At 44.2% G+C, this 24,206-nt stretch overlaps 1 protein-coding gene across 4 annotated transcripts in view; it reads left to right on the plus strand.

The window, feature by feature from the left end:
- The window catches only part of LOC129832081 (BCAS3 microtubule associated cell migration factor-like), a 326,378-nt gene that overhangs the window by 87,180 nt on the left and 214,992 nt on the right, over positions 1-24,206 (plus strand). For all 4 annotated transcript variants that reach the window (XM_055895829.1, XM_055895830.1, XM_055895832.1 and 1 more), the window contains exon 16: positions 6,425-6,575. In XM_055895829.1, the coding sequence (XP_055751804.1) occupies positions 6,425-6,575 (151 nt within the window). The remainder of the gene's footprint in view (positions 1-6,424; positions 6,576-24,206) is intronic.

Genomic DNA, 24,206 nt, shown 5'->3' on the forward strand with positions numbered 1-24,206 from the left:
CTGCCTGGTCCCGTTGATCACAGACACATAGCTGTGGAGGGCCCAGACCCATTGATCAGCTTTGCAGATAGACATTCACATCCAGACCCTCTAGCATGGCTCTCTCTTGTTCTCCCCATCTCAACCTCCACCACAATCTCTGGTATTGCTTTTTCTCTCCCTCCACCACTCTCTTGTATTGCTTTCTCTCGTTCTTTGGTGGTGGCAGCATCAAGCTGTGGAGATCTTTTTCAGTGGCAGGGAGTGGGAGACTTGTCAGGTTTGATGAATGGAGCAAAGTACAGAGATCCTTGATGAAAACCTGCTCCAGAGCGCTCAGGACCCCAGACTGGCGAAGGTTCACCTTCCAACAGAACAATGACCTTATGGGCACAGCCAAGACAACACAGGAGTGGCTTCGGGACAAGTCTCTGAATGTCTTTGAGTGGCCCAGCCAGAGCCCGGACTTGAACCCGATCGAACATCTCTGCAGAGACCTGAAAATGGCTGTGCAGCGACGCTCCCCAGACAACTTGCCAGAGCTTGAGAGGATCTGCAGAGAAGAATGGGAGAAATTCCCCAAATACAGGTGTGCCAAGCTTGTTGCGTCATACCCAAGAAGAGGCTGGGGGCTGTAATCGCTGCCAAAGGTGCTTCAACAAACTACTGAGTAAAGGGTCTGAATACTTGTGTGATATTTGTTTTTTTATTTGTTATACATTTTCAAAAATGTCTATAACCCTGTTTTTGCTTTGTCATTATGCGGTATTGTGTGTAGATTAATGAGGGAAAAAATTTATGTAATCCATTTTAGGATAAGGCTCAAACATAAAAAAATGTGGAAAAAGTGAAGGGGTCTGAATGCTTTCCGAATGCACTGTATATTTTTTATTAACGGTCCCATGAGTGTCCCAAATTACGTCTCCCAAAACAAACTTCCATCATGGATGGTTTGTGGAAAGGCCATTTTCACACCGGTTGGCTTGAGCTCCCCTCGCCTATATAGCAGCCTTAACATAGCAGGCAGGTAGAGACTGTAAAAGCGAGGAAACCGAGGAGGATGGTGACGGGAGAAGCCTTGGCCCTGCTCCGGTGCTCCGTCTTTACCTGCGACTCACTCTGATGGCTTTTCCACAAATGTATTTTTATGATACTTTGGGAAAACAGTAAATCTTGTGAAGTTTATTTTCTTTGCAGCATCTGTGTTTTATAAGGGTTCTTCTAATTTGTTTTCACGTTGTCATCTGGGATCCCCTTTTTGTCTTTCTACTCCTCCTTTCTTTCTCTCTCTCTTTCTTCTGTCCTTCCTTCCTTCCCTGGGAGTTAGTATTTTAATAATGATAGTTTGGGGAATTGCCATCGCAGGGCAGGTTTGACGTGACAACAAAACTTCAGCTCTGCAGAGTAGCTATTGTTCCTCTCTCCTCATCCCCCCCTTTCTCTCCTTCACTTTAATCCCTACCTCCTGTGCCCCCACCCCTCCCTCACTCCCTCCCACCTTCCCTCTTTATTATAACATGCCTGGGAAACTTGGACAAGCAAGGAAGGCATGAATGGATAAAACGGTATACACTAGGTGTACAAAACATTAGGAACACATTCCAAAAATGTAGTTGCACCCCCTTTTGCCCTCTGAACAGCCTCCATTTTTCGGGGCACAGATTCTAACAAGGTGTCAAACATTCCACAGGGATGCTGGCCCATGTTGACTCCAATGCTTCCCACAGTTGTGTCAAGTTGGCTAGATGTCCTTTTGGGTGGTGCACCATTCTTGATACACACAGGAAACTGATGAGCTTGAAAAACCCATCAGCGTTGCAGTTCTTGACACACTCAAACTGGTGAACCTGGCACCTACTACCATACCCTGTTCAAAGACACTTAAATCTTTTGTCTTTCCAATTCACAATCCATGTTTTAATTGTCTCAAGCCTTAACAATCTTTATTTAACCTGTCAGGTGTTACTAATGTTTATACACTCTGTGTAGATCAAAGTATTCCCTAGCTGAGCATCCACTGCTTTCTCTCCATCTGTCTCTCTCTCTCTCTCTCTCTGAGTGCTCCTCTTTGCTCTACTTGCTTTTTCACAGCCAAGTCCGCGTGCAAACAATTCAAATTCAACATGAAAATATTTGTTAACAGCTGCAAAGTCTAGACACTTTTTTTTCTTCTCGGAAACGGCCAAGCTCATTTCTTGTGTGCATCGGATGCAAATCGGGCAGCAAAAGCGAGATATCTGTGACAGGGCTGAGAGGGAAACCGAGAGACGGAGAGACGCTGTTTAGATGAGGATGCAAATTGGTTCGGAACGGGAGGGAGAGAGGGATGTAGAGGAGGATGGAAGGAAAGAGGTAGAGAGAGGGAGGGATGTAGAAAAGCATGGAGGGAAAGACGTAGATATAGAGGGAGCTAAGTAAACTCTGAAGGGAGATTTAGGGAGGGAGTGATAGAGAGAGCAGGCCGGGTCAGGTGACATGCTGACCTCTGGTGGGAGCCTTGGCTGGACTGGCCCGGGTGGATTTGCATTGATGGATCTTCTTTCCATGGGGCTGTCATGTATCAGTGCTCAGGCACATCACGCCCCAGTCATTAATCAAATCATGGCCCCATCTCGCTCCCTCGCTAGGCTAGCTATCTCTCTGCCAGACACTCTCCTCTCTCTCCCCCTCAGACAAGCAGATATCCAGGATGTGTTGAGGATATCGTCTTCTGCCCATGCATGGTTTTCACCACTTTCCATTCATCCCTGTCCTCTCCTCACTGACTGGCCTCTGAAGAGTTTGGCCTCTTAGATCCTTGGATTGAATAACGGAGGGGGGATAATGTGAGGGGGCGGGTGTAGTGGTCCAGTTAACAGCCACGGTAGCTCCACCAAAGTCAACTACACCTGTTCCTCTTTGGTTTGTCAGGGGTGAGGGGGTTAATGTGGTGCACGCAGACACAGAGAGAGAGAGAACGATTGAGAGAGGGAGAGGGGGGAGAGAGACAGAGAGAAGAAAAAGATTTGGAAAGAGAGCGGCAGGTTGAAGTGTCCTGTTGGAAGGATGCTAAATTCATTAAGATTTTTTTCTTCCTCCTCTCCTACATTTAGGCCAGCTGTAGCACCATTATGGCTTTACAGGCTGCTTCCTGTTCAAATTCCTCTTATGTTTTCCTGCTCTTCCTCACAAAAGGTGGCTGCGCTGGGGGTGTAGTGCTTTTGAAATGTGAAGGGCCCTTGAGAGCCCAGGGCCACTGTTTCTCTCTGTCGGGTTGGAGAGACGGAGAGGCTCCGAGGCCAAGCGAGGAGGAGGCTTGCATTCCAAGTGGCACCCTATTCCCTACATAGTGCACTACTTTAGACCAGAGCCCCATGAGGCCTGGTTAAAAGTAGTGTACTATAAAGGGAATTGGGCTCCATTTGGGATGCAAACAAAGTTTGTATAACGTCCTGCTCTCCAAAGGCCCTGCTGTATTGTTGGGCCTCCACATCTAAATGGTCTCTTTGGATTAACACAAAGACATTATTTGGCCCCACTAATGAAACACAGAGAAACACTTTAATGATCTAAACCTCCTTCTCCCATCACTGCTTTGATTCCAATAATAATCCCAACCCTCTCCTTCTTCATTGTGCTGTTTTTGTAGCATGTTTTCTTTTGTCTCTTTGTCCATCCCCCCCCCCCCCCCCCCTCCCCGTTATACTTTTAAACTCAATGGTTGTCGCCTTTCAGATGCAACAATGGAGAAAGGAAAACATTCAGATGAAGATCATTGAGATTTGGTGCTGAAGGTTATGCTGTTTTTCTGCACTTCAACTTGAGACCACAGATTGTATTGTAAAATACATAATAGTATATTCTAAGTTGAAGTGTGTCGTGATGGAGCGTAGAGCTTATGGAGAAAATGGTAAATCCTGTTCCCCTTATTGTCTTTAGTGAATGAGTATTATTTATATTGAACAAGTTATTGTGATTTAAGAATTATATGGAACTAATGTTGAGAGTTATGATCAGGTCAACCATCACGCAGAATGTTTTCCGTTCTGCTCAGATGACCTACATATTTACTACAGCTGAAGGTGGCACTTCATATTATATTCACTGTACAACTTCAAAGGAATATATTCTGTGGATCATGAAATAGTGTCTCATCAAATATTTCCAACTCCGCTGCTGAAACCAGGTATGGTGTGGTGGACATAAGAACCTGCCTGAGACGTTGGTGAAACCAGGTATGGTGTGGTGGACATAAGAACCTGCCTGAGATGTTGGTGAAACCAGGTATGGTGTGATGGACATAAAAACCTGCCTGAGACATTGGTGAAACCAGGTATGGTGTGGTGGACATAAGAACCTGCCTGAGACGTTGGTGAAACCAGGTATGGTGTGGTGGACATAAGAACCTGCCTGAGACATTGGTGAAACCAGGTATGGTGTGGTGGACATAAGAACCTGCCTGAGATGTTGGTGAAACCAGGTATGGTGTGGTGGACATAAGAACCTGCCTGAGATGTTGGTGAAACCAGGGATGGTGTGGTGGACATTAAAACCTGCCTGAGACATTGGTGAAACCAGGTATGGTGTGGTGGACATAAGAACCTGCCTGAGACGTTGGTGAAACCAGGTATGGTGTGGTGGACATAAAAACCTGCCTGAGACATTGGTGAAACCAGGTATGGTGTGGTGGACATAAGAACCTGCCTGAGACATTGGTGAAACCAGGTATGGTGTGGTGGACATAAGAACCTGCCTGAGACATTGGTGAAACCAGGTATGGTGTGGTGGACATAAGAACCTGCCTGTGACATTGGTGAAACCAGGTATGGTGTGGTGGACATAAGAACCTGCCTGAGACATTGGTTTTCACTGTAAAAATGTCTCGTACATTTAATGTACACCTAATAGACTGGCATCACTACCCTGCACGGTTCTGACTTAGAATATGTGGACAGCTACAAATACCTAGGTGTCTGGTTAGACTGTAAACTCTCCTTCCAGACTCACATTAAGCATCTCCAATCCAAAATTAAATCTAGAATCGGCTTCCTATTTCGCAACAAAGCCTCCTTCACTCATGCTGCCAAACATACCCTCGTAAAACTGACTATCCTACCGATCCTTGACTTCGCCGATGTCATTTACAAAATAGTCTCCAACACTACTCAACAAATTGGATGTAGTCTATCACAGTGCCATCCATTTTGTCACTTACGCCCCATATACTACCCACCACTGCAACCTGTATGCTCTTGTTGGCTGGCCTTCGCCACATACCCGTCGCCAAACCCACTGCCTCCAGGTCATCTATAAGTTTTTGCTATGTAAAATCCCGCCTTATCTCAGCTCACTGGTCACCATAGCAACACCCACCCCTAGCACACACTCCAGCAGGTATATTTCACTGGTCATCCCCAAAGCCAACACCTCGTTTGACCGTCTTCCAATTCTCTGCTGCTAATGACTGGAACGAATTGCAAAAGTCACTGAAGCTGGAGTCTTATATCTCCCTCACTATAAGCATCAGCTGTCAGAGCAGTTAACTGATCACTGCACCTGTACACAGCCCATCTGTAAATAGCCCACCCAACTACCTCATCCCCATATTGATATTTTTTTGCTGTTTTGCACCCCAGTATCTCTACTTGCACATCATCTGCACGTCTATCACTACAATGTTAATGCTAAATTGTAATTATTTCGCCACTATGGCCTATTTATTGCCTTACCTCCCTAATCTAACTACATCTGCACACACTGTATATTGATTTTTCTATTGTGGTATTGACTGTACGTTTGTTTATTCCATGTGTAACTCTGTGTTGTTGTTTTTGTCACACTGCTTTGCTTTAAATGGCCAGGTCGCAGTTGTAAATGAGAACTTGTTTTCAACTGGCCTACCTGGTTAAATAAAGGTGAAATACAAATAAACATGCAACAGTTACACTCATAGGAATGAATGTATTCTACATTACTGCTTTCATATGTGCAATTAGTTCTTAAATGGAATTCATTTGCACAGTTTGAGAGAGCAAGGGACACATTCTCAAAGTCAACTAAGCCTGCACTGAGCAAGCATCAAGTCTTTGTGTGTGTGTTTATGCCATTCTCAAACAACATGCTCCCTCTCTCATGTAGCTCTTTAAGGTCGTTAGATGTGGTGCCCTTTGACGTGGCCTGATTGTGTTTATCTTGGGCTCCGCTCAGATGAGAGAGGTGTGTGTGAGTCCTGTTGATTAGGTCTGATTAACTGACTGCTGGGTACTAGTGGCTCTGAGGCGCTGCATCTTTAGCTGGTTACCTCCAATCAGGGCCACGGCTCCTACAAGGCCTTGGACCCCAGGTGTGTGTGTGTGTGGGGGGGATGTTTCATCAAACATTGAAGTTTTGCATGGTTACTTTCAGAGTATTAGACTTGGACTATAAAATAGGACTTGTATAAAATCTTTTCTCTCTCTCTGTGCAGCTAAACTCACCAGCCAGGAGTCGTACAACAACTTCACCAACAACAACATGGGTAACCCTCGTCTGTCCCCTCTGCCCAGCCTCACCATAGTGCTGCCCCTGGCACAGATCAAACAGCCCATGACCCTGGGCACCATGACCAAGCGCTCCGGGTGAGTCTTCCTGCCCTGCATCCATCCATGTGTTGTTACTCTATACCAAGACTGTTCCATTCACATTCTGTCCATCTAACTACTCACTACTATTGATCTGAAGTAGCCTTTACGACTCAGTCTGTCCTCCTTTGGCCACCGCTATTGATCATGTTCCATGTTTGCTGTTCATCTGATTCTGTTATGAATCCATTTGATTTGCAAGAAACCTCCACATGATATTATATCCAGCCTTGTTTGGAGTCTGTTGCCAGTCTGTCTCTATGTACAGCTACACTACAGTATAGCTACATGTCTCTATTGAAACATTTCCCAGTGTGTGTCTCTCTCAGGCAGTATCTGTGCGTGTCAATGTGTCCTCTCCTGCTCCTCTCCCTTGGTCAGTCACGCTATAACTAAGTCTGTAGTTTTAAGAGGCGGTGAGTCAGAGGAGAGAGACTGCACCTTGTGAACTTCATTTACATACAGGTGGCATCACAATTATGGCTGGATTTTAATATTTTCATTTAAATGTCATTTTCCTGTCATGTTTGAATGGGACATGTTGTAATGATGGAAGCAGCAGGCTACTGGGGTTTCTTCCCAATGATATTAGATCACTTCAGTTCTGTATAAAGACACTAGACTGGTGGTTAGAAACACGCCATCATTAGTTTGATTCATCTGCACGATTATTACAAGGGATTTGTTTTATGGTGAAAGGAAAACCTATTTTTTTGCATAATGCCCTACTTAGCAAAACACAGTAGGTAGAAAGGAGAGATTTGAGAGTAACTGGCAGGTCATCCTTCTGGAGGATAACTCCTGGCTAGTTGAAATGTTTTGAATTAAAACTGATCGGCTGCTTTACCCTTTCTGTCTGTCTCTCTGTCAGTCTGTCAGTCAGTGTGCCATTATCCTTTCACTCTCAAATAGACATGTACAACCTTTTCACCAGGTCTCCTCTCTACTCTATCAATTCAAGTAAAAACAACAGCAAAGTCACTAAAACAATAATGCTCCTGTCCTACTCAAGTCAAACCTGTACATTAAACATAGCTGTCCGTCCATCCCTAACTCCCATCTGTCTGTCCGTCTGCAACAGAGAGAGGACGTCAGGGGCGAGCTAATGAAGCTAGACAGGCAGCTGTGCATCCCTCTCCTGCCCTGCACCACACCCCCTGAATGTACACACACACACACACACACACACACACACACACACACACACACACACACACACACACACACACACACACACACACACACACACACACACACACACACACACACACACACACACACACACACACACACACACACACACACACACACACACACACACACACACACACACACACACACAGGCGGCAGGTTGGGCCCTTGAAGTGAGGGGTGATATCAAGTGCGTTCACACAGACTTGTGCAGGAGTATCCAGGCACCATCTGTTTGTCTGCGTAGCCGGCTGCGTGTGCGTGCGAACGGGAAATCCGGCAGCTGTATTTACACCTGTGTGAGCAGATACCCGTTGGCAGAGTGGCAGAGCAACACACCAGCTGGTTAACCTACATTCTCTCATGGCCTGTCTGTCTGCAACGCACTCCAGTGCATCACACACACACACCATTGCCCTTTGTTCTGCCCCGCAGAGTGCTCCTGGAGGAAGCCACCACTGTCTTTGTTCTGCCCCGCAGAGTGCTCCTGGAGGAAGCCACCACTGTCTTTGTTCTGCCCCGCAGAGTGCTCCTGGAGGAAGCCACCACTGTCTTTGTTCTGCCCTGCAGAGTGCTCCTGGAGGAAGCCACCACTGTCTTTGTTCTGCCCTGCAGAGTGCTCCTGGAGGAAGCCACCACTGTCTTTGTTCTGCCCTGCAGAGTGCTCCTGGAGGAAGCCACCACTGTCTTTGTTCTGCCCTGCAGAGTGCTCCTGGAGGAAGCCACCACTGTCTTTGTTCTGCCCTGCAGAGTGCTCCTGGAGGAAGCCACCACTGTCTTTGTTCTGCCCTGCAGAGTGCTCCTGGAGGAAGCCACCACTGTCTTTGTTCTGCCCCGCAGAGTGCTCCTGGAGGAAGCCACCACTGTCTTTGTTCTGCCCCGCAGAGTGCTCCTGGAGGAAGCCACCACTGTCTTTGTTCTGCCCTGCAGAGTGCTCCTGGAGGAAGCCACCACTGTCTTTGTTCTGCCCTGCAGAGTGCTCCTGGAGGAAGCCACCACTGTCTTTGTTCTGCCCTGCAGAGTGCTCCTGGAGGAAGCCACCACTGTCTTTGTTCCACACAGAGTACCCGTCCTATGCCAACCTACTTTATGCTCTCCTAAGGGACCTCACCAGTCATTCCTAACAGAGAACGACCAATATGGATTTTTTAGGGCCGATACCGATTTTTGGGCGTTAAGTAGGTGGATGGCTGATATTCAGTATCGTTACATTTGAAAATTCGGATGACAAAATTTCCCGGACATGTATGCATTAATGCATCAATTTTAAAATCAAACAATAGATTTGACTTTGGTACAAACAATCTTAATACTTAACAACATAATGATAATACTTTTATTTGAATGGTAAATCTCTTGATTAACTGGGCAAATGAAGATGGTGTAGGCATACTCACAATACAGGTGAATACATACTCAATAGGAATGTGTGCATGCAGTGAGTTATTGAGCTTGTTTTGGCTGAGTCTATGTTGCTACAGATGACAAACGGCCTATTTGCCTTCTGCTCCTATGATAACTAGGTCAATGGCAACAAAATTTGCTACCAAGCTATTAATGCATGTAATATCTAACAAAGAGAGTGAGGGTAGGAAAAGAGATTAAGAAACTATGCACTTTCTGTTTGATTGAGAACGCACACACACACGCTGATCTACAGCTTTCTTGGTCCGTAAACATGCAGGACGATTCTTAAGTAGCTAAACCTATTGGCAACATTTATTTAGGCATTTTAAAACACTTCCTCCTTTCCCTATTGCGACAACCATCTAATCCGACTATCAACTGTCAATTTATGGATACGATTGTGGCTGGTCAGATTGGCACACCAGTAAATCGCTAACTTTACACTGTAAGGAAGATGGCTCGTTGCCCAAAATGGTGCATGTTCAAAATTATAACCAGCTACCGTTAGCTAGCTACGTTGACGATTAGCTCCTCCTATCTGATATCTCTGCACTATGTTTATCTAGCCAGCTAGCTAGAATAGTAGCTAATATAGATAGCTAGCGAACACCACAGATTAAAGGATTAGTTATCGTAATCTTTGCTAACAGGTCACATTTTGGGCAACGAGCCAGCTAGCTTGCTAATTGCATGCATGTCCGGGCACGTTGACACAAGCCTTATTATTAGTGAATTAACTAAATATTTGCAACAGGAGTTAAATTTTGGTCACTGTCAATTTATATATATATATTTATATATATATATATATATATATATATATATATATATATATATATATATATATATATATATTTTGAAAGCTCTTTATTAAGTTTTACACACACAAGACAACACAAAGCAATATAAATAATATACTCAACTAGAAAAAAATACAAATAATACATTAAAAATATATATTTTTAAAAAGCTTTAAAGATACCATACTTTAGACAAGTTAAACACACCAGCCAGAAGGCTACAAAGGTTAAAGGGCAATCTATAGTACAGGGACAGCGCAAACACCTCACCATTGTTCCTGTAAACAGTCAAGGGATAGGGGTGGAGAAATGCAACCACTCACAGACAGACCCTCCACTGGACCAAAGATAAAAAGTTTACAATGCTTTAAAATAAAAAAATGAAATAATCATTTTATGTAGGTGTGAACAAATTTTTTTAATCAAAAACAAGCTCACATTTTAGTCTCTGACCGGGCAAGATGAACAAGGCATCTGTAGGTCACAATCAATAAGCACATCTACTTTAATGCCCCCACCCCAGAAATAACACAAAGAAATGCTCATCCAACCCTTAAGTCACAGGGGGGTCAAATACAGACTTATTTTTGTTTTAATATGAATGCCATCAGAGGATGGACTGTTTAAAGTTAAACCGGAATGGAGCCCAAGCCTCATTAACGGTTTGGAGTTCCCTTGTGAATTGAATTTTTTCTAGTTTCAGAGAGCACAACACATCTCTCACCCAATATTTATAAGATGGGGGAGCTGCCATCTTCCAGTTCTGTAGTATTAGCCATCTAGCTAAAAGAGTTATATAAGCAACAGTGTCCAACTGTATTCTTGACGGGGGGTACCTATGGGCAGTACTCCAAAAAGGGCTGTAAGGGGAGCCGGATCTATAACAGTGTCATATATATCAGAGAAACATTTAAATACTAATTCCCAAAAACCTGACAGTATATGACAGCCCCAAAACATATGCAACAGTGTGTGGACGGTTCCATTTTACATCTGACACAGGTAGGATCAAAATCAGAGAATATTCTTCCAAGTTTGGCCCCGGACCAGTGGATACGGTGAACCACCTTGAATTGAATGAGGCTGTGTCTAGTGCTAAAAGAGGACGAATGCACCCTGTGCAGCACAGATTCCCAGGTGTCTTCACCAAGTTCCTCCCCCAAATCCTTTCCCCATCGAGTCTTTAAAGGCACCAAAGAGGGGTTCTGTAAGTCATGAATGATTGCATATACATCTGAAATTGCGTCCCTAGGAAGCTTCTTCAGCTCAAAGATGCTCTCTATAGCTGTATTCGCAGGCCTATGGGGAAATTCAGGTGTCTTAGCTCTGACAAAGTTCCTAGTCTGGAGATAGCGGAAAAAGTGGGATTGGGTGAGGTTGAACTGTTCCTGTAGCTGAGCAAAAGAGGCAAATGTATCATCAAAGAATAATTGGGCTAGTGAGGAGAGGCCTAGTGAGTGCCAGATGGCAAAAGCCCCATCATTCAAAGATGGAGGAAATAAAATGTTCTGATTAATTGGGCCTTATAAAGAAAAGCCTCGGAGGCTAAAGGCTAAATGGAACTGATTGCAAATTTTAAGAGACTGCTTTACAATTGGGTTGACGCACCTTTTGCCAAGGGACACTGGGAGAGACGAGCACAACACAGAAGAAAGTGCAGCAGGTTTACACGATTCAGACTCCATCTGGACCCAGAGTGGTCTAGGGCCAGTAGGATCAGTCTGCAGCCAGTACAGAAGGGCTCTGAAATTTGCAGCCCAATAGTATGTCTGAAAATTTGGTAGAGCTAAACCCCCCAATGACTTAGGCTTCTGTAAATGTTTTCTACCAATCCGTGGTACCTTGCCATCCCAAATAAAATGCATGAATGTTTGATCCAGTGAATTAAAAAAAGATTTTGGGCAAAAAAATGGTAAATATTGAAATAAATATAAAAATTTGGGCAACACATTCATTTTAATGACATTAATCCTTCCGATAAGAGAAAGAGGTAGTGAATTCCAAAAAGTAAAAGATTGTTTCAAACTGTCTACTAGAGCAACAAAGTTTTCCTGAAACAAATTTGATTATTTCTTTGTCACTTTAACTCCCAAGTAGGTGAATTGATCCTGGACAATCCTAAACTGAAAAGTTGTAAAAGATCATTTTAAAGCAGCCTTATTTACAGGATAATTTTTTTTACAGGAATCTCTTGCCTAGATTCAGCTTGTACCCTGAGATTGATCCAAACTTTTTAAGAACAGATAAGGCACGTGGCAATGAGGTATCAGGATTAGAGATAAACAAAAGGAGGTCGTCAGCATATAGTGAGACTTTCTGCTCTAAGCCTGTCCTGATTATTCCTTGAATGGCATCATTAGAGCGTAGTGCAATGGCGAGAGGCTCGATTGCCAAAGCAAACAACAAGGGGGAGAGTAGACAACACTGTCTGGATCCGCGGCTCAAGGGAAATAGTCAGAGGACAAGTTGTTAGTCTGTACCGAAGCCATGGGGGAAAAATAAAAATAAAACCGTCCTGACACGGTAATTTACAACTTTTCATTGCGTACACTGCTGTTGCAATCTTCTCAGGTGTAAATTCTTCTAGACAGTCATGGGAGTCTGTATCAATTGATGGCATATTCAGGCCATTAAAGAAGGAATCAATCAGCAAAGGGTCTTGAGGGGATTCAGAGGTGTATAGCGCAGAGTAAAATTGTTTGAATTGATCATTGATCTTTTTATGTATAACTGTGGTGGCACCAGACGGGGTCCTTATTTGTGGGATTAAACGTGAGGCCTCAGATTTACGGATCTGATGTGCAAGGAGTTTACTGGCCTTGTCGCCTTGTTCATACACTCTTGACTGAGCTCGCAAGAGTAACTGTTCAGCTTGCCTGGTAGAAAGCTCATCAAATTCAGATTGGAGTAGTTGGCGCTCTTTATGTAGATCAGAGGAAGGATCCGTAGCATACTTCTCATCCAATGTGGCTATGGATTCGCTCAGGTCCCGAAGTCGCTGAGAGCGAACTTTGTTTTGGTTGGCTGTATAAGAAATAATTTGGCCACGTAGGTATGCTTTGAGAGACTCCCATATGGTAGAGCAGGACATACCAGGTGTTGAATTAGTTTCTAGGAATAAGGTGATTTCAGAAGAAATGAAATTGACAAACTCCTTATCTGAGAGTAAAATGGGGTTAAGACGCCATTGATAACACATAGGAGGTCGCTGGGGAAACTCTAGTTCAAGCACTAATGGTGAATGGTCTGAAATAACAATACTCTCGTAAGTACACCACCGAAGGTTAGGCAGAGTTTTTTTGTCCAAAAAGAAGTAATCAATCTGGGAGTATGTTTGATGAACATAAGAATAAAAGGAATACTGTCTTATCCGTAGGATGTAGGAAACGCCAGGCCTCAAACATAGCATATTTCTGAAGAAAAGATTGAATAAGTAGGGCACATTTAGATAGGCCTGTAGTTCTTCGTGAGGGCTTGTCAAGAACTGGGGCCATTTTACAGTTGAAATCCCCCCCTAAAATCAACAAATGAGAATCTAAATTGGGTATAGCAGATAAAAAGGAAGAAATTAAACTTGTGTCATCCCAATTGGGAGCATAAACATTAGCCAAAACAAGAGGGGTAGAAAACAGTTTACCGGTTACTATGACGTATCGTTCCTTAGGATCAGCAATAACCTCAGAAGCTACAAAGGGAGTAGATTTATCAACCAAAATGGCAGCACCTCTTGATTTACTATGAAAGTTAGAGTGGAACACTTGACCAACCCAGTCCTTACGCATCCTAAAATGCTCACCAGTCCTCAAGTGAGTCTTGTAGAAATGCAACATTTGCATTCAAACCCTTTAAGGGTGTTAACACCCTCTTACGCTTCACAGGGTTGTTAACCCCTTTGATGTTCCACGAAATGTACTTGATCATATTTTTTTGCCACCCTGGGCATTCCCGTTATACAACCCTGTCATTAGAGCATAGAGTGGAAAAGCAATGAGCGCCCAACAACCCCAGAATAACTTGTCTCAGAGTAATAATGTACGGTGGTAGATGTTTGGAAAAAGTCCAGGAAAAAAAATAAAGACAGAATGACAACATTAGAACTGAACATTTCAACCTTTTCAACCAAACGTGTAGCCTCGGGAAAAATGTACTGTTTACTGGGTCGGTGCAAACGGATGCAGTAAACAAATAACCAAAAATATTTTGAGTCACTGAGACACTATGTAAACAAACTGAATAGGTGAGCGAGACAGCCTAGAAACACAGGAGTTAAGTAAAACCTTAATACAATGAAATTAAAATGACTGAATGCTTGTAAGGCAAGCACACTAGATGATCAAAACATTAGATCACACCAAATAAGCCTGAATCGGTTCGCCAACTCCCCAACTATACAAGACTAGTTAGTATGTTATAACTAAACATAATTGTACTACTTACTATCCACAGTTCGCAAGCAACAGTTGCTGAACTATGAGCGAGTTCAAGACTTCTTGATGTGACGTTGAATGTGAGCCATAGCCTCACCCGGAGACTCAAATGTGTAGTCTTTACCATCATGAGATAGCCATAAACGGGCCGGGAATCGCAGTCCATACTTCACACCTGCCCGAAAGTTGCGCTCTGATTGGAAACCATGGGGGAACAGTCCTGGTAGATGGAGAAGCTCTGTCCTTGAAAGCTCAGAGTGGTATTGCGGGCTCGTCGGAGAATCTCTATCTTCTCATGGAAAAAGTGCACTCGAAGAATTATGTCACGGGGCCTCAATCATAGCAAGCACCTCCGTTTTCATTTCAACTATCTCAGAGCGTAGTAGTTTGATGGCCTCGAATGTTAATTTCAGCGCCGCCAGGCCAAGCCGCTCCCCCGGGTAAAGTGTGAGTCCCCGGGCCCTCAGACTCAGGAGAGGGCGGTGATGAGAGTGGGTCTGGTAGGCCGGGTTTTCTCAAAGTCATGTTTTTGGCCTTATTTTTCGTCGACATGCTGACATTCAAAAGCAAAGTAGTCTTGGTTTTTACGGAAAGGGATCACCAAACTAATATTTGAAAATAAATACGGTTCTGCTGCAAAATTCACATAAACTTTAAGAATACCGCGGGAGCAAACGGAAAACACGTCAGTCGCATATGGTGTCCCTCCAATCCAATTGATCAATTTCTGATACGGCACTTTTTTTTATTTTTTTATTTTTTCCCCCAATTTTTCGTGGTATGCAATCGCTAGTAATTACTATCTTGTCTCATCGCTACAACTCACGTACGGGCTCGGGAGAGACGAAGGTCGAAAGCCATGCATCCTCCGAAGCACAACCCAACCAAGCCGCACTGCTTCTTAACACAGCGCGCCTCCAACCCGAAAGCCAGCCGCACCAATGTGTCAGAGGAAACACCGTGCACCTGGCCCCCTCGGTTAGCGCGCACTGCGCCCGGCCCGCCACAGGAGTCGCTGGAGCGCGATGAGACAAGGATATCCCTACCGGCCAAACCCTCCCTAACCCGGACGACGCTATGCCAATTGTGCGTCGCCCCACGGACCTCCCGGTCGCGGCCGGCTGCGACAAATCCTGGCCGCGAACCCAGAGACTCTGGTGGCGCAGCTAGCACTGCGATGCAGTGCCCTAGACCACTGCGCCACCCGGGAGGCCCCTATACGGCACCTTTCTGTTGGAGAATGAGCTAGCTTGCTGCTGCTTCTGATTTTCCCAGCTAGACATTCCTCGGCATTGTGCAGTGCTCGTGGTTCATCCAATCAGTGGCGGCTGGCATAGCAGCAGTTTTGCTATGTTGAGGGACTTTCGGCATAGAGAAGAGCTGATAGACTAGAAAAGGCCAGTATCAGCCCGATATATCGGCTCTGTGTTTGGTGGGAGGGGATGAGAGGAGATGCGATGTACCCCTGTGATGCACAGCATCCTGCCCCGATAACCTCCACCAGACGAGGGCAGGGTTCCAGGGTTAGGGAGCAGACAGACAGAGCTGGAGCCAAGACTCTGGGACTCCTCAAAGTCACTACAGGGATGTGGGCTCTCTCCCCCCTGTTTACAACAGACATGGGTTCAGATAGTATTTGTTTTTTGTGTGTTTGAGTGAGCATTGCTATAGAGCCAGATGGGCAGGGTTTGGAGTTTTGGGACCATTGCACAAAGAAAGCTCAATTAAATACTATTTGAACCCAGGTCTTTAGTACAGTGAGAATGGTGGAGGAAGTGGCCCCCACATGACCCCTGGTTTGCTGTTGGACATATTTGGTGGAAGTCTGAGAGACAGAGACAGAAGCTGTGTTCGAATACTCATACTAACCGCACTAACCCTACTATTTGTGATGTGAATTGAGTGTATAGAGTATGCTTATTGGTCATAGTATGGATATAGTTACTATGCCAAAAATTCCCGGATGTCTTACTAAATTAGCCAAAATACGAACTATACAATCAGTGGACACTATTTCCGTGCTTCTAGGGCCCATAATGCAATTCTTCCAAAAATGGGCGTGGCTTCTCAACATTTTCAGATTTGAAGAAAATGGCGGAAAAAATGCAACCGAAGTCCGACGAAAGCGGATACAAATTCATTGCTTTAACTAATTATGACAAAGGTTAAGAAAATGTTGAGCAATGTAATAAACTAATGACTTTTCAAGTAAGTTATGTTACACGTTATGTTACCTAACATTAGTTAGCTACTAATACATTGGACTTGCCAGGCAGTACTATTATCTTTCTGCTATCTAACTACCTACCCAACGTTTATTGACTTGATTATTCACATCATTCTTAGCCAAGGGGTATAGTCGTTGTGCGTTTCAATGGACATTGTTCATTCTGGCAATCTACTCCGATTTCAGAGCACTCTCGCGCTGAATAACTGATTAATTAATGAATGCCCAACACCCGTTGAATATGGCCGTGTCGGCAAAAAAATGTGATTTGTGTCTATAAGTAGCTAGCCAACGTTAGCCTGTTTGCTTGGGCGCTTCACTGCCGTTGAACGCTCGGATCAACACTACTCCTTGGCCAGAGCGTCCAGTGTGCGCAATGAACGCTCCAAATTTATGTAAGGACAATCTGATGCTCTGGGCGTGGTAAATCCAGAGCGCACTGTGCATAGCATCAGCATCAACTTCCGGTAGACAGGCGAAGCTAGCTCTAGTACGCTCAACTGAAACGATACCGTTCATTTACAACTGGGGTGGGCATTTCCAGTCCTTGAGGGCCTGATTGGCGTCACAGTTTTGCCCCAGCTAACACACCTGACTCCAATAATCATGATCTTCAGTTTAGAATGACATTTGATTAATCAGCTGTGTTTAAGGATGGAGACAGTGTGACACCAATCAGGCCCTGGAGGACTGGAGTTCCCACCCCTGGTTTACAGTATACTAAAATTAACTAATAGTGTGTAGTATATACTCATTAGGTATGTAGTATGTTAGTATGGGTATTTGAACACAGCTAGAGAAACGAGCACTGTCATTTGAGGCCTTGGAGACCTTTTTAACATTTGAGTGTTTTGGTTGTTTCAATCTTGGATTGTATAGCAAGCAAAGTATGCTCAAAGCTGAAAAGCACTGACAGAGAATTTACAACACGTGTTTGAAATGAAACGATGAAATGAAATGACCTGGTGTGAATCCCACTGATGGGTATTCTCCTCTAATGCAGGCAGAGATGGAGAGAGCAAGAGAAACTGAGAGAGTGGGCCCTCCTGACCTTCCACAGATGGGCAGAACAGATTACTATAATACAAGTGTACAGTTGGAGCAGCTAGCCGCCTGCCAGCCCATTGTCTGTTAGAGCTCTAATGAGAAAAGCACTGAGAAGACATGGGCTTTAGGAGCCTAACAGCAGCTAGTGAGCATTGTGGCACTAGGCCTTCAGCACACAGCACTGCGTATGGATCGTGTCACACGCTAAACCATTTGCACAAATCACCCTCTTCTCTCTTTTATGGCACTAGCGGAGCAGCATTAAGGCCTACGGGTTAAGAGTTGAATGTGTGAACGATTACTCCATGGGAGTGGGGTCGCTAACCTCCCAGGTCGATTTATCACTATCTCTCTCTCTCTCCCCTCATCCGCTGTTCCTCTCTATCCAGCCATTCGCCGGCTTTGATTCTTAGTGTTTCTGTGTGTTCTCAACAGAGTCGTAATGCGAGCATTAGCTAGCACGTTTGGAGACAATCTATTTTTATATAAGTAGGGCTTTTACAGGGTTTTCCGTTAGCGCCGGCTTATGACCGGGAAACACAGCAGAGAGGAAGAGGTGTGTCTGTCCAAAATGAGCCCAATGCGTTTCTATGGGCATATTTTGTACCTGCCTTCCCGCCTTTGGGACAACGTTAGGGCGGAGACATGAGCATCTTGTCATTATATACAGATCTCTGGTTGCAGTTTAATTTCTTTCCATGGAGGAGTGGGAGATAGCATGATGCTCGTGAATAGGGTCTTACATTGACAGTATCTTCATCATGATACCATCGTAATAGCGATCTATATTTTCAAAAACGTGTACATATTTCACGACCTCCGAGGGCTTTTGGAGTTGCCTATATGCGATTGAGCAAAATAACAGGCTTACACTTGATTTAGGCTACACTATAGCATGCTAAATGTTTCTGGTCAGTGATCGATGAGCAAACAGATAGATGACCTATACCACCTCCATTTATTTGCCCAGCCGGAGAATTAACCAAATATACAGACAGAGATTCAGTGAAACAAAATCACATTGATTGACAAGTTACAGGCTTTTGTTTGAGAGTAGGCCCAGGCTACTAAACGACTGAGTGAAGAGCAACATAATCTACTTGTTAAGCCACATAGCATGCGGGACAATGTGCTAATAAATGAGCCAGTAAGATGATCATGAGCAGCACTCACCTCAACTTGGCTAACATTTCCGCAGCCTAATTGTACCCTAACCAATACCCAAATGGAGTCCCTAAGCTTGTCTCAAAACAGTGCGAAATGTTGCTGAAATAGTTAACCACACACTGGTAGGCTACTGCTTCAAATGTATTATTACTATTGGATGACTTTGGGAGTTTCAATAAGCGTTAAGCAACAATTTGATGCCTTCAATTGCATTAGCCTACTTTATTCCAATATTTTTGTCATTCAGTGATATTTATTCCCACAGTAATTCTTTATGGATCCATCTAGTTGTGCTTAAGAAAACAGTGTGAAGGACAATGCGAAGAGATGGGACCATCAACAACTTAAGAACGTAGTGCATGTCAATGCTGCCTCAGCATTACGGCTGCATTTCATACTAAGCTGTAGGCACAACTTTACTGCAATCATGACTCGGTTGGTTTGCAGAAATAAAAGTTTAGGCTTTGATACCGGCAACACCTTTTCAGATATAAACAAAAGGTGTAAAAAGTTGGCGGGATGCTAAAGTTGTCGAGAAAACGTCTTAGTATGAAAGGTGTATTATAAAATAGTCCTGATCAAATAGACCTAGACAATATCCATAACAACTAACAATACACTGACTTCATCCAATGTTATGTCTTTCTACACAATACCACAACTCATTTCTCCAATCTGGGAGGCAAAGTATTCAATCATTTCGCAGTGTATTTCAGATGGAATCAACGCATTAGAATGTACCAGAGGCCACCAGAATAGACTTCCTTCGGAATTATTTTTCAACCCCCCCACGGGGGTGCCTGGCTGGCTACTTGTTTTATTTGGCTAGCTACTCTATGTACTTGTGGAAAACACTGCCTATACTGTATATCAAATGTAATTTGTGTTGCAATCTTTTATATCATATTGTTAGTGCGTGTGGAAACTATTCGCCTAGTTTTATCAGGTTGTTTTGTTAAAGAAGTTATGTTTCTGACCTACTATCAACATCACACCATAACCATCTAGAACAGACTGCCTGCATGGCTTAACTACATTACTCTATCGAGGGACTGAACATTAAGAAATAAGAAAAAGCGCTACATGCATTATTTTTTACCCAAGATCCAGTACAGGCTTGTTCCATTGAGACCTGTAACACTACCTATCTGTATCCTATCAGCCACCATCCATTCACCCAGCAGGAGGCTAGCAGGGTGCCAGTGTTTAAGTGCTTCACAGGGGGGTAAAGTACACCAGCGATGCCAGCCTCCCAGTGCCAGTGAAGGCCCAATTAAGGCCAAGGCCCGATGGTCATGTTAAAATGTTGAACTACCCCCCTGCCCATGCTGGTTGGCTAGTTTTTTAAATGTAATTGAACCCATGCCCATGTTGTTATGTTAGGTACTGGCTAAACCCTATCCATGCTGTTAGGCTAGCCACTAGCTATTGGATATCTGTGTAACCTCCGGCCCATGCTGTTTGACTACTGGCTAAATGTGTTCGAACAAACAGAACAGGACTAGAGTTAGCATAGCCAAGACCCGCTGGTCCTGTTAAACTGACCCCATGTCCTGCTGTTAGGCTAGCTACCGGAGAACCGTGTTGTTTGTCAAGCTACCAGCTAACCCTTTAACCATGCTGTTTGTCTACTGGCTAAACTGTGTTTGAGCCAACATAACAGGACCCCCGACCGCCATTACGCTGCTCACTCAGACCAAGGTCTCTTCCTTAAGAGGACATCACTGGTCTCCAGTCTCCCAATGACCACCTCAGTAAAAACTTCACTTTGCGTTATGTTGTTTCTTTGTTTCTCTCCGTCTAAGTAACTTCTCTCCTCATATCCCTGGGCTAATGCAGATAGTCCACTGCCCTGCTAGTCTACACACACACACGGTGCCGTGCTAGTCTACACACACACACGGTGCCCTGCTAGTCTACACACACACACACACACACGCGGTGCCGTGCTAGTCTACACACACACACGGTGCCCTGCTAGTCTACACACACACACGGTGCCCTGCTAGTCTACACACACACACGGTGCCCTGCTAGTCTACACACACACACGGTGCCCTGCTAGTCTACACACACACACGGTGCCCTGCTAATCTACACACACACACACGGTGCCCTGCTAATCTACACACACACACACGGTGCCCTGCTAGTCTACACACACACACGGTGCCCTGCTAGTCTACACACACACGGTGCCCTGCTAGTCTACACACACACACGGTGCCCTGCTAGTCTACACACACACACGGTGCCCTGCTAGTCTACACACACACACGGTGCCCTGCTAGTCTACACACACACACGGTGCCCTGCTAGTCTACACACACACACGGTGCCCTGCTAGTCTAAACACACACGGTGCACTGCTAGTCTACACACACACACGGTGCCCTGCTAGTCTACACACACACACACGGTGCCCTGCTAGTCTACACACACACACGGTGCCCTGCTAGTCTACACACACACACGGTGTCCTGCTAGTCTACACACACACACACGGTGCCCTGCTAGTCTACACACACACACGGTGCCGTGCTAGTCTGGAGAGATTCAGACAGATGCCCCGTCCCTCCGCAGCAGATAATATAAAGAAGTGGCGTGCCGTGCTTTGATTGGCCAGTGGCCTTGACTGCCTCCCAAATGGCAACCTATATAGTGCACTACTTTTGACAAGGCTCCATAGGGTTCTGGTCAAAAGTAGTGCACTATAATGGGAATGGGGTGCCATTTGAGAGTTCCTGCCGTACTGATGTGGTCTGCTGTGTTCAGGGACAAAGTTCAGCCTCATCTGGCCATTATTACTGTTGGGAAAAGGCTGTTTACTGTAAACTGTTTACAGAGGTCTGTCACTATCTCTGAACATGCAGGGTAAACACAGGAACACACTCCCACTCCTAATGGCTCGTAAACACTGGCCCGGGGAATGCACACACACTCAAAAAAAGACCACCGGACACACACTCGCCCACACCCTCAGACGCTTGCAAATACACACGAATACTCACAGACAATGCATAAACAAATACACACTCACCCGTAAAAATAAGTCATATCCAGACATATGATGTTCTTCTCAAACAAAGTAATTGTGCTGCAGTATACCTTATCCATAAACCACAATGTTTAATTGGCATTGGAACAAACTTGATCATACTTGATTTTATATGACTGATTCTGTAGGGCATATCGGATTCCTTGGGAACACCCTAAGCAAAGATTTTTCTCTCTTTTAACCCATTACACTCATATCCACATACTGGTTGAAAATGGCAGCTTTGGGCTCTGATAAGTGCCTTAATTTAGAACGCAGTGGCTGTTCAGTAACATGCTATAAATGACGTCAGAGCTCCGGGTCTCCGCTTCACAGCTCTGAATGGGTTTTGACTGACAGCCATTATGAACTTGAGCACCGTGCACAGCAAGAAGTTGCCCCAATCCCTCCCACTAATTGGGCAACTTTTGCTATTGTTTTGTCTGAGTGAGGGCCATGTGGTAAATTAAGAAGACTCAATGCATCTTGAAAGACGAGACATTGAGAATTATAATAAATACCGGTTTGATGTTATACGAGCAAGCCAAACGTGCACTTTACATTTCCATATTATAAAACTCATGTCAAATACAGTGTCAACGTTTATAATCACTATTTGTGATGTACTGTACAGTTACAAGATGACATGACGTAACACCCTGGGTTGTTCTGAACAGAATGAGCCCATGTTTTGTCCTTTGTGAAGGTCATTTGCCTTGGAACACACATCTGAATGTACTCATGACTACTTTCTATGCTCACCGGAATTACAATCTGAATTGCCCTGTGAAAGCCTAACAAGATCGTATTTTATAACTTTTCTAGTCATGTTGGCAATATAACAAGCTTTCAAATGATGCCCACCTGAACCAGATTGTGATTTATAATGGCCCGTTTTGGGATTGCGTGAACAACAACAGTAATTGTGTGATTGCAGGGTTGTGTTCCAAACAAAACAGCTACAAGTGTGCTTGCTGTAGTTCCTCAACATTAAAAAACACCTAACACGGAACCCAAACCGGCTGCGCGCGTGCGCCATCGTGCATGAATTTATTTTGCCCCCCCACACCAAACACGATCATGACATGCAGGTTAAAATATCAAAACAAACTCTGAACCAATTACATTAATTTGGGGACAGGTCGAAAAGCATTAAACATTTATGGCAATTTAGCTTGCACTTGCTAGCTAATTTGTCCTATTTAACTAGCTTGCTGTTGCTAGCTAATTTGTCCTGGGATATAAACATTAGGTTGTTATTTTACCTGAAATGCACAAGGTCCTCTACTCCGACAATTAATCCACACATAAAAACGGTCAACCGAATCGTTTCTAGCCATCTCTCCTCCTTCCAGGCTTTTTCATCGTTTAACATATATGGTGATTGGCATCTAAACTTTCATAGTATTACCACGACAACCGGCAACAGTTCGTCTTTCAATCACCCACGTGGGTATAACCAATGGAGATGGCACGTGGGTACCTGCTTCTATAAACATTTGAGGAGATGGGAGAGGCAGGACTTGCAGCGCTATCTGCGTCAGAAATAGGAATGACTTCTATTTTAGCCCTTGGAAACGCAGACGCTCGTTGATGCGTGCGAGCAGTGTGGGTGCAATAATTGAATAACACAGATCACTAAATTTATTTTGTGCACGCGACGTGAGCGTTGTAGTCAGGGTATTATAGTTGAAGACTTTTCTTTGAGTCATAAAAATACATTGAAATGACTTAGGAACTGTGATCACTTGGAGACACCAGTTAGTCCTCTCACTCAAACCCTTGTCATTGTTTTATGTTGCACCTACCCCATATTTTCCAGGAATTTTCTTATCATGTTACTCAATGTAGCAAGATTATTTTCGTTACCAACAAATGTGGTGAAAAGCACAAAATCAGCAGTGTAATGTTTGGATTCTTGTGTCAGGTGAACTGTTGTCCTCAACTTTGGTCTAATAATTTTCGCATCATCTTTAAACTCTTACCTTTCAATTGCTACCATGCTTATGCATATGCTTTTCATATTTCTTCTGGAAGAAACATTTCAATTTAGCCGTGTCCATATAGGCCAATTCCCGCGAGTGTAAAGGTTTAAGATATATAAAAACAACTGAAATGCCTTGTTCCAATGTCTGAACAAAACCATACCATGATTTATCGTCAGTACTTTGTATTACTTATTCATACTCTTTCCTTAAAAGAAAGAGAAGAAAAGAAGTAGATTAATAGCTAAAAGGAAAAGTATGCTAAAAGTACGCTTCCTCTGCCAAAAGTATGGTACAACACACACTGAGACAAGCACACACACATACGTCCTCTACCAAA

The sequence above is a fragment of the Salvelinus fontinalis genome, chromosome 33 (assembly GCF_029448725.1).
Source record: "Salvelinus fontinalis isolate EN_2023a chromosome 33, ASM2944872v1, whole genome shotgun sequence".
NCBI classification, from domain to species: Eukaryota; Metazoa; Chordata; class Actinopteri; order Salmoniformes; family Salmonidae; genus Salvelinus; species Salvelinus fontinalis.